This window comes from Arachis ipaensis, chromosome B6 (assembly GCF_059453495.1).
Source record: "Arachis ipaensis isolate K30076 ecotype BB chromosome B6, ASM5945349v1, whole genome shotgun sequence".
In the NCBI taxonomy this organism is placed as follows: Eukaryota; Viridiplantae; Streptophyta; class Magnoliopsida; order Fabales; family Fabaceae; genus Arachis; species Arachis ipaensis.
The window spans coordinates 38,877,825-38,890,016 of NC_142441.1; the positions used below are offsets into that span (position 1 = coordinate 38,877,825).

Sequence of the window (12,192 nt, forward strand, 5' to 3'; positions counted from 1 at the left end):
GAAAACCGAGGTACAAACATTCACACAATTGGATGCTGAAAATATGTATGAAGCATGGGAGAGATACAAGGCTCTGCTGAGGAAATGTCCACCAGAAATGTTCACTGAGTAGGACAAGCTACAGAACTTCTATGAAGGACTCACCCTAAAGGCTCAAGAATCACTTGACCACTCAGCTGGAGGCTCCTTGCAACTCATGAAAACTGCAGAGGAAGCTCAAAATCTCATTGATATGGTGGCTAACAACCAATATTTCTTTGCTCATCAAAGAAACCGCCAACTATCATAAAGAAGAGGAGTAATGGAGCTAGAAGGAGTGGACTCAATCTTGGCTCAAAACAAGATGATGCAGCAGCAAATTCAACAACAATTTGAGCAAATGGCCAAGAGGATTGATAGTCTCCAAGTTGCAGCAGTTAACACTAGCCAACCATCAACCACATGGGGACATAGTGAAGAAACTCAAGAAGAACAACAACAAGAGCAAGTACAGTATATGCACAACCAAGGACCAAATGAAGTGTATGGTGATACATATAATCCATCCTGGAAGAACCACCCAAACCTCAGATGGGGAGATAATCATACCCAAAACCAACAACCATGGCATAGGAACTCAAATCAAAACAACCCAAGAAGCAACCAAAACCACAACCAGCAGCAGACTAACCAAAACCCCTACAGAAAACCTCAAAACAACTACCCCAACCCCAACCAGTACCAATCCAATAACCAACCCTCCAACCAAAATGCCTATCATCCACCACCCACATCTCATAACCCACCTCAAGTATCACCTGAAGCCCAGAGAATTACTAACTTGGAGGCCGTGATAGACAAAATGTTGAAACACCAGGAAATGGTAACCAAGAATCAGGAAGCATCCCTGAAGAGCCTAGAGAGATAGATGGGGCAAATCTCCAAGCAGATTTCTCTTGAGAGACCTTCAAGCTCACTACCGAGTGACACAATCCCAAATCCTAAGGAAGAATGCAAGGCAATACAATTAAGGAGTGGGAGAACATTGATGAGCAACAATGACACTACTAAGAAGCAAGTAGAGAGCAGCAAAAGACCAATAGAAGAGGAACAGCCAACACACACAGAGGAAGCCAATGATGATGATGCAATGGCAAGCAAGGAAGCCTCAAAGCAAACTCAAGCAAAGGAGGAACAACCAAAAATTCCAAAAAAAGGGAATGAATCAGTTGAAAAGCCAACCAAGAATCAAAAGCAACAAGTAGAGAAAACCTTTGTACCTCCACTGCCATATCCCCAGAGGTTCAACAAAGAAACCAAGGACCAGCATTTTCACAAGTTCCTTGAAACTTTCAAAAAGATAGAAATCAATATTCCTTTTGCTGAAGCACTTGAGCAAATGCCTCTGTATGCCAAGTTTTTGAAGGAGCTTATCAACAAGAAAAGAAGTTGGGATGAGAAAGAAACCATACTGCTCACTGAGGAATGCAGGGCTTTGATTCAAAAAGGGTTTCCCCCTAAGCTTGAAGATCCAGGGAGCTTTTTGCTACCTTGCACCATTGGGGAATTAACCATCACTAAAGCAATGTGCGATCTAGGAGCAAGTATCAACTTAATACCATCCTCCTTGGTAAAAAAGCTGCATATAGAGGAAGTTAAACCAGTACAAATATCTCTAGAGCTAGTAGATAAGTCAACAGTATACCCCAGGGGTATGATTGAAAACCTGCTGGTCAAGGTGGACAACTTCATATACCCTGCAGATTTTGTGGTTCTAGAGTCAGAAGGGGATGATGGTGATTCTATTATTCTGGGAAGGCCATTCTTGGCCACTGCTAGAGCTATAATAGACATAGAGGAAGGAGAATTAACTCTTAGAATGTATGATAAGAGTGTCACTCTGAAGGTATTACCAGAGGCACAATTTAGCAAGGAGAAGAAAGACTATATGAAAATTGACAAGGGAGAATCACAGTTGAAGGAAGAAAATGACAAAGAGAGTCACAGCAACATCCCAAGGCTAAGGATTGTGCAGATTGATGAAGAGGCCCAAGAGGATATTGGAGTATTAGCCACTGAGAAGAGAGGTCCCCAAGGGAAGCCTATGGCCAGAAAAGAAAGATCAACAAAAGGAAAGATGAAACGGAGAAACAAAACAAAAAGGGGTTGGAAGAACAGGAAAATCCCAACAGAGGGGCTTTCCAAAGGTGACAAAGTGCAACTGATATATCAACAGCTGGGGGCAAACCAACAAACTGAGGACTACTACACTGTCAGCAACATACTCTCATTAGAGCATGCTGAAATTGAACACCAGGGAACAAAGAAGAGGATCACAGTCAGGGGAGACAAATTGAGGCTCTACAAGCACCAACCACCATAAAAGAAAGCCTCAATGTCAAGCTAATGACAATAAAAGAGCGCTCCATGGGAGGCAACCCATGATTTAAGATTCATGTCATTTTAAATTCAATAAGTTATGATCATTTGAGCATGAATTCTTTTCTCTTTTCATGAACATGTCCATTGACTGCATGCACTGTTTTGAAACATATGCTGAGAATTCTAAGTTTGGTGTGCCTTTAAGCACACTAAACCAACATTACAAATAATTCCGTTTTGCAAGCTTAGAGTGTCTTGACAAAGCATATGGCCAAACACTAAAGTTTGGTGTCCACATAGCTTCATGAAAATTAGAAATTCATGCATCAATAATCATACAATTGTTGTTTTGCAAAATCTTATAAATGGAAAAATTCTTATTCGGTAATGAAGGCATCAATTGTGATGTACCCTTTGACAAGAAACAAGTTTGGTGTTCATCAAACTTTGATGCACCGATTTAGGGACACAATTGACCCTTCATGAAAAAAAAAAGAGAGAAAAAGAAAATTAGGATGAAAGCAATTCTTATAAACATTTAACTAAGAGTGACATTGGGATTTCACTAATTGGAGGAAGAGACACAATTTCTTCATACATGACCAAACATTAAGTTTGGTATCCTCCAAAGATGAGTCACGGTTCAATTGGATATAAGAATTGATGATTCATATAATATTAATAAAAGGAATACTCTTTCCATAGTTGGACAAAACTAATGTATGTTGTGATGACTAGGTGGTCAAAGAATCTTCAATGAAAGAGACAAGACAAAGGAAAGCATAGCATGAGGACAAAATCTCATCACATGCTTCGAAAAAGAAATCTGCCACTCCTTGAGAATGATCACGGCAAAGGCAAGTGAAGAAGCAAGCTTTGTCTTCATTCATCCTTACATGCACACCTTTGATCCCCATAGTGTCTAGTTGCATCCTAGCCTTTCATTGCTCAAACGTACCACCTCAAGCCATGCACATGACCGAATCACTCCAACCTTGGAAACTTCATTCCCTTCATCACTCCTCAACATAACAAGCTCGGTTCAACATTTCTCTTGCTTTAAACTCCAACCATTTAAACTTTCCTTCATCATTTCTTGTCATAGCAAGTTTGGTCTCAATTTCTTCTTGCTCCAAACACACATCAAATTCTCCAACATTCTTCACACTCCCTCTAACCTCACAAGACTCAACCAACCAAGTGATCATGGCCTCTTCCTCAAGAACCAAACGAAGAAAAAGGAAAGATCCCATGGTGGAGGAGGACACACATGAATATGACCAATGGAGATTCAAGTCTTGGTACCATCAAATGCAAATTGAATGGATGAACGAGAAAAAGATCTATCCTGAAATTCCACTCTTGTTGCTGGATGATGGATGCCAAGAAATGAAGGACAAAATTCGAAAGAGGAGGTGGGAGGAACTTGCATCACCAGCCACCCGAATCAATGCCAATATCATAAGAGAGTTCTATGCAAATGTCTCAAGGCTTGACATGCGTGAGCCCCCCAACGTACAAGAGCTATGTGCGGGGGGTGGAAGTAGACTTTAGCTCGGATGCAATCAAGAAAGTCTTGGGACTAAAGTCAGTCCGCTTTAGTGAACCGGGATACCAACAAAGATTGAATGAAGATCAGGATTATGATGAAATTGCGAGAGATATTTGTATGGAGAACTCAGAGTGGGAAGGAGATGACAAGAACAAATATAAGTATCTGAAGAGATGTAACCTCACCCCAGAAGCAAAAGGATGGTATGAGCTGATGAAAAGATCAATTCTGGGCACAGTGAACACCTCAGAAGTTAACAGGGAGAGAGCCGTGATGTTGCATTGCATCATTGTGGGAGGAGAGATAAGAGTTCATGAAATCCTTGCAAAAAACATCCAAAAGCTTGCTGAGAAGAATTCGGCCGGGTCTTGGTTATACTACCAAGTACCATTTGGAGGTTGTGTGCAAAGGCTAAAGTGCCAATGGAAGAAGATAATCCAATGTGGTTAAGCCAAGGCATGCCCATAACCATTGAACGAATGACAATGGCTCCTGAAGCACATCAAGGCCGAAGGCCACATGGAAGAAGGCAAAGAGAAGAACCAATGGAAGAAGATGAGCCACACATAGAAGAAGAGCCACGAGAGGAGGAGGAACAGCCGCACTTTTTCCCACATGGCAATATGGATATGACTCAAATTCAAGAAGCAATTGGAAGATTATCACAACAGTACACAAGAATTCAAGAAAGGCAAGAAGAGTACCATTCACAATACTTGAAGTATCAACATGATCAAGAAGAATGGCAACTAAAAATGATGAACCAACAAAGTGAGTTTGAGGCAAAATTTCTTGTGATGCAAGAAGAGCATGCTTTTCAATCTCACGAAGCACTTGGAAAGATGGCACAGATGCAAGCCGAAACCATGAGGGCTCTCAATGAGTTTACAACTCTCCAAGATGCAAGGTATGAAGTACAAGCCGATTACAACATCAATAGCCAAATCAAACTAAACTATATTGGAGAACATTTCCACAACATGGATCCGGCTTTCCCAACTTTTGATGAATTCTTCAAAAAGAGAAGTGAGGTAGAGCCGTAGAGGTAAGCAATGCTATGAGACTTGAAGATAGAGTAGAGGAGGCTATGAATAAGGCTGGATTCTGGCGAGGCCAACAGACAACAAACACGGATGGTGGAAACACTAACAACCAAGTGTATGAAAGGAGAAAGAAAAAGCATGACAAATGAAAGGTGGACTTGCTCCTTGTTCATCACTACAAAGAAAAAAACATGCATTCTATCTGTTTTAAGTTGTCTTTGCATCTTTATGTAGTTCTTTTAATCAATAGTCTTTGCATTATGTTTGTTTTAAAATAAGTAAGCTAGTCTATGTGTGTGCTTGTGTGTTTACTTTCACTTAGCAAAAAGCATGTTTTGTCCCCTGCATCTTTAAGTTCAATAAAAGAAAAGTTTGAATGTGAAGTAGAATGGTCTCTGTTAGATAGAAGTAGAATAAAAGTAAGTGGTGGTATGTGTGTGATTGTATAATAGCTCACTTTTAGTGAATAAAGAGCCAGGATATCTCCTTCTAAGTATAGAGTGGCCTACTGTCTATGAATCTCAATCGAATAAAAATCCTTGGTTAGAAAGAAAAACAAAAAGAAAGAAAAAAAGAAGTGGCAGAACAAAAGAAAAACAAAAAGAAACAAAGCTGGACACCAATAGCTTGAACCTTAGAATATATGCCTGTGGTGTCTTTGTATTAGGATCTGCTTGGATTATTAAGCTCTTTGGAGTGCATCAACACTCGGTGACTTGGGTTAACTAACCCGGGATCATCAGCTGAAAGTCCACTATCAAGAGCAACCTAACTACAAGGCATTTAGCAGCCCAAAGAGGTGCTGGGCATCAATGTTCTAAGAAGGAATGTAAGCCAAGTGTCTATAGTGAATAATGTGTCAAGTATAAAGAAAAGGAAATGAACTTGCTACACATGACACTCAATTAAAGCTTATGAAAAAAGTAATAGCCAAGGATAAAGGAATAATGAGAGGTCATAGCAGTATGTTGCTTGAAGCTTGAAGGAGACTTTCTAGGCCTAGGAGTCAATAAGAAGTGAGTATTTACATATCCACACAAAATCCCATGAACTATCAATAATACTCTGCTAGCATGAACATCCTCTTCCATTTCATCCTTTCTTCTCAATAAATTTTTTTCTTGCTTGGGGACAAGCAAGCTTTAAGTTTGGTGTTGTGATGACAAGTCATCTTAGCCTAGTTTCACTAGTCTTTTTCTTTTGTTTTCACTTGAATTGTGCACTTTCTTGAGATACAAGTAAGCTAATTTGGGTAGATTTTCATGCTTCCTTTGATTGAATCAACCATGTATGAATTCATGCTATTTCATGAGGTTTTATGCTATAATTGTCACATATTATGATAAAATGAATATCTCATGATTTTAAGCATAGCTTTGATGTGTTTGGTTGATTAATGATAGGTGAAGAAAGCTTGAAGAAAGGTTGAAGCAAGAAGGAATGGCTAGGAGTAAAGAGAGAACAATGGAATAAGTGAAAATGAACCAGGAAGCAAAAAGCTGGACCAAAAGTTAGCCTCAAACTTTTGCACAAACTTTTGGGTGAAAAGTTAGCCCGAACGTTAGCCCCTAACTTTTGGGCTAACGTTGGCACATGAAAGTTACTCCCTGGGCACCAAAAGTTTGCGCCAACGTTAGCCCCTAACTTTGTGGCTAACGTTGGCATGAGAAAAACACCCCCTGGGCACCAAAAGTTTGCGCCAACGTTAGCCCCTAACTTTGTGGCTAACGTTGGCATGAGAAAAACACCCCCTGGCCACCAAAAGTTTGCGCCAACGTTAGCCTCTAACTTTTGGGCTAACGTTGGCACATGAACAATACAAAGGGGGAGCAAAAGTTTGCGCCAACGTTAGCCTCTAACTTTTGGGCTAACGTTGGCGCCATAAGTACACATAAGGAGGCCAACGTTGGAGCAAAAGTTAGACCCCTAACTTTTGCCCCAACGTGGATAGCAGCAAAGCATGGAGGCTGATAGTAAAAGTTAGAGTAAAAGTTAGCCTCAAACTTTTACTCAAACTTTTACTCAAACTTTTGCAAAACTTCAACCCGGTTCAATTGGTTCACTTTGGTTCCTCTCCAAACTCCAAGAGCAATCAACCAATGCCTCTCTCAACCCAATTCCACCAAGAGCAAAGGCCCAACTCAAGGCTTGAAGATCATTTGAAGAAAGTGTATAAATAGGATAGAATTCAAGTTTTTCGGGGAGCTTCCCTTTTTGTTTTTCAGAATAGCTTTCTTTTGAATTTTGCTTAGAGCTCACTTATTTTTTTTCTTAGCATTGTTGTTTTAATTCAAGAGAATTTGGGAGGAGAATTGATCTCTCTTCTTCCTTGTTCTTGCCCAGCACTCTTTATTTTTCTTGTCTTGGATTTTGGGTGGAGAATTGAAGAAATTCTGTTTCAATCTCACCTTGGGATCTTGTTTAATTTTCTGCTTAATTGAATTTCAGTTTCGGTTACTTGCTTCTTCATCTACTTTCTTTGCAATTTACAATTTCCTTTGCAATTATTCTTGTTGGATCTAGGAAGGCATTGAGATCTAGACTTGGTTTTCTAGTCTCTTGGGTCCTGAGATCTGAATTCCAATTTTACATCCTCTGTTTACTGCTTTCCATGCTCATTTACTTTTCTGTTTAAGATCCGATTAGATTCAAGACATCTTCTATTTCTCTGTTTGTTGCAATTTACTTTTCCTTGTTTAATTCCTGCAAATCCAACTCCCAATTCCCTTTACAATTCAAGCCATTTACATTTCTTGCACTTTAAGATTTTGCAATTTACCTTTCTTGCGTTCTAAGTTTCTGCCATTTAATTTCTTGCTCTTTAAGATTCAGCACTTTAAATTTCAGTTCTCTTTAATTTCATGCAATTCACCCATTTCCTTTACTTTCTATGCAATTTAAATTCTGCAAATCACAAATCTCTCAACCAAATCTTGATTCGCTTGACTAAATCAACCACTAAACAAAAATTGCTCAATCCTTCAATCCCTGTGGGATCGACCTCACTCCCGTGAGTTATTATTACTTGATGCGACCCGGTGCACTTGCCGGTTAGATTTGGGTGTTTTGGAGAAATTCATTTTTCCACAAAAATATCCCATCAGGCCACGCTTTAAAAGCGTGGCCATAACTAGAGATACGGCCACGCTTTAAAAGCGTGGCAATAGCCTTATCAAATTTAAAAAAAAAATCTTTTTTTTCTAATTTTTCTTTTATCACTGCACAATATAAATTTTTAGTCCTTTTTTATTACCAAAACCTATAAATATAATGTAATTTTTATTACAAGACAAATCAAATAGTAATTAGTGACATAATTTATACTATAATTATTTTATACATTAATACTCATACATAATGTATCTCGAGTTCAAAATTCTTATTTCTCAACCAGAGTATAATAGCAATAATCAAATGGCCAAAGCATCATCTCCATATATATGTCCCACGGAGAAAGAAAACACTAGGGAACTCTTTTTATATGGATAAAAGAACGGAAGGAATTTAAGAGTTCAAAATTACAAGTCACGTTATATATAATAAATTCTATGCTTGTCCTCTATCAACTAACAACAAAAATGAAATTCTTTAAATAGTACAAAATGTCGTCACCCGATTCACGATTAATTTCCACAATTAAATAACCAAAGACTCCAAAAGTAGCCAAAAAGCGGCATCTATATATAATCTGCAAATTAAAAGTTTCATCACTAATAAATTAGAAAGCAATTATGCTAAGTCAAATAAAGATCATGAAAACTAACTTTGTTGATTATATTACCTTCTCAACGCGGACTTCTAGATCATCTTGCTCTCCTTGCTGTAACTGGTTGTTATTGACATCAACACGTGGCGAGGGTCCCGTGTTGGTGTAAGTGGGAATGAATCTGAGGCGTTTATGAGGAAGACTTTGGTGGCATCAAAAGATAGAGAGAGTTAGGGTTGTGGTGGTGCCATTAGAGGTGAAATTGAAAGGAAAAGTAGTTAGTGCTGCTCTTTGCAGCAATGTGTGACCCTACAGTTTCATTTTCAGAGACTAATCAAATCAATCAAAGAATAAGTCTTTGAACTTTGAACGACTCCTGAAACAAAAAGCAATAAACTACAAAAGGTAGGATTTGAATCACTGGCCACTTGAAAAGAACTAGGAAGCAGCTAAATGAGGTTTGGTAAGAAAGCTTAGTTCACATAGGATTTATTTAACACCATGTTTTTATTTTTATTTATTTAACACACCAATATAAATAGGGTGTGCAAATAAAGAGAAGCAGGTCAAAATGCATGAGCAATGTGCAAATAATAGCTAGAGTAAGTATTGGGATTAAGAAACAATTCCTAAGAAAGTTAACAATTCCTAAGTCTAAGATTAAAACATTAGTTAAGTATAACAACAATTAAAATGAGTAAAGATTGCATACTTGAATGAGATCAAAGACCATGTGAGGCCAATTAGGCTAGAGTAAGTGTTGGGATTCCTAATCAGCTTCCTCCAAACCATGATCAAGATGAGTCTTGTCATAACACTAGTAGGTGGCATGTTGGTTGGTTTGGACTCACTTTGAGCTCTATTTTTGGGGTGAAGCTTAGCTGTGGAACTTGAACCAAGCTTTGAAAGCACTGGCCCTTCCTTGTCAACACCATTAGCAACTGTTCTGTTACCATCGTGCCCAAGCTCTTCATAATCTAACCAAAACAAAGTGGAAATAAAATACACACTCCACTGAGAACACAAGAAAATGACATACAGTAGCATATAAGAGACTAATCACTACAATAATATTATTATTGTTATTATTAAAGACTAAAGATACCAACCAAATAATAGGAAGAGAACCAAAAAAAAACATGAGAGCCCACAATAATAGGAGATGTGAACATGAAAAAGGAAATAGAAACAAAACAAAGACCTAACAAAATCCCACACTCCAACTTTGAACACCAACAACCATTTATCTTTATACAAGGGACAAAAGAAACATGCATGGTTGTAAAACAAACACAAGAAAAGTTCCAAGGGGCAATAAATGATAATAAAAGATCATGTTCAAATGCAGAATTTTAACGCTTAAATGGACATAAACAAAACCAACCAACCAACAATATTAAACAAGTGATGCCTTAGCTAAAGAAAGTAGAAGTGATGCATCTTCAGATTCTTCACCATCCAAATTCTGGGTCCTTAAATCACACAAATTAAATCAAATTAATCCCTAATTATTCATCATATTAAATATGTTAATTCCATTCTCTTTTAATTTTCTGTCACTCTAAATATATTAATTCCATGATATATCCAATTGCTATAATAACTGATAATAAAACAGAACAGACACAATAATATTCATTAACAACTTTGAAGGCCTGTCTTACTGGTTGCAGGTACAGCAGAAGCAGAAAGAAGATAAGAGAAACCCAGAAAAGAGAAGTAGGAATAAGAGCCTTTGAGAATTTCTGTGCATCATCTTGAATAATTGAATAATGATGGGATTGAAAAGCCACATACACACACACTAACATTAATAAATTGGATGACAAAAAAGAGCACTAATAAGCACTATCATCTGCTTGACGGGTTTCTTCTACCTTTGTTCTTCTAGAGGAAATTAGCCTGGAACCCGTTTTTTTCTTAGTTTGTAGAAGACTTTTAGTTGAAATGACCCCAAGAGGGGTTTGCATAATCAAAACAGTGTCTGGATTGGGAGCCCTGCAAGTAATATTAAAACAAAAAGCTGACAGTAAGATTCAAATGAATCTTAAATTCATACTTGAGGAATTCAAAAAAGAGTAAAAATTGTGGCAAAAGCAAACTCTGAAAAGGAAACCGTATAAAGGGACAAAGAAGAAAGTATTGTCTCTTTTGTTGTAATTGAAGATTCTATACCTGTGATAAGCACAATAGAAAACCATTTTTGTTGTCTGTTTATCATTTTTCTCCGAAATGTGCAATTGCATTTAAGCAGGAAAATTTAGAGAAAAAAAGTCTCTAAATTATCTATAAGAAAATGCAACATGTCAACTAAACATTAGTCATGATGCATAACACTGAAATCCAAATTGTAAGAGGTTAACAACAATTCGCAAATGGAAGCCCGAAATAATAAATAAAAAATAAAAACCAGAGTTGATCTGACCTCCATTCGGTAGCCAGCCCTTGATGCACACATGGCATGGAAATAAGTAGAACACTTGCAACATTGTGTGCATGAACCATGAATTTGCTTACAAATAACACGAATCTGAAATTCAACAAACACAATTTAGATTAACATAGGCATAAAGAAGGAACAAGAGATGTCACATGAAAACCATTTAGGAAACCTGTAGTCTATATCATTTTACAATTACATTTTCTAAACAAACTGGGTATTGATATCTCACCTTAACAAAAGAACTTGACGGAATACTAAGAATACCCAAAGCAGGCTCCATCTTCTCATCACTAGCAAAAGCCACTTCAGGCCGAAACCAAGCACAAGTGACATGAACTCATAATGTGTCAATATCTATTGGCTTTAGAGCACCACCTAAGGAACAATAACACATTAACATAGTAAGGATAAAACAACTTTACTAGAGCTTCAAGATACTATAATATAATTTTATAGCAATACATAAAAGAGAGGAGGGAAAAAACAGTGAGAATAAAAGGAATACCAAAACCAGCAAGAAAACACACTGTTTTTTTCTGTTTTTAGCCCAAACTGAAACAATGCTTAAGTCATAACCAAAACAGAGTGCACCAGAAAAAAAACCACGTCGCAAACAACGCTAATATTGTGACCATTATCAATTAACCAAGAAGGAACATGAATCAGGGGAACGAATCAGGGAAAAATGAAAATGGAAAGTGAAAGCCCTAAAAGTAACCCCAACGGAAAAAATCGAGAAAATAAAAAAATAGAAGCATTTGGTGAAGAGATCAGACCTTTGGGATCGGAGGGCTTGGAGGAGAAGAGACCGTTGGGGATACCTTGCCGTCGCCCATGTTGGTAGAGCTTGAAGGTGAACAGAGAGATGAAGAGTATGAAGAGTATGAAGAAGAAGATGAAGATTAAGAAGATGAAGAAGAAGGCGAACAGTGACGAAGGCGAAGGGCGAAGGACGAAGGCGAAGGGCGAAGGGCGAAGGGTGAACAATGACGAAGGGAATAGGAGCTCTTCCAGTAGGCGAGTGTGGTTTCGAAGGGAAAAGAAGATTAGGGTTAGTGTCTAACGGGTTGGGGACCGGGTTGCGAGG

General features: G+C 38.0%; 1 protein-coding gene across 1 annotated transcript; it reads right to left on the reverse strand.

Moving 5' to 3' along the window:
* Positions 1–9,264: 9,264 nt before the first annotated feature.
* Positions 9,265–11,472, reverse strand: LOC110263299 (histone-lysine N-methyltransferase ATX5-like). Its single transcript, XM_088492194.1, has 5 exons — positions 11,335–11,472; positions 11,073–11,192; positions 10,838–10,887; positions 10,540–10,660; positions 9,265–9,639 (listed from the first exon to the last, which is right to left on the reverse strand). Exons 1-5 carry the CDS (start codon positions 11,383–11,385, stop codon positions 9,472–9,474), a joined length of 510 nt encoding a protein of 169 aa, XP_088348320.1. The 5' UTR covers positions 11,386–11,472; the 3' UTR covers positions 9,265–9,471.
* Positions 11,473–12,192: the final 720 nt, after the last annotated feature.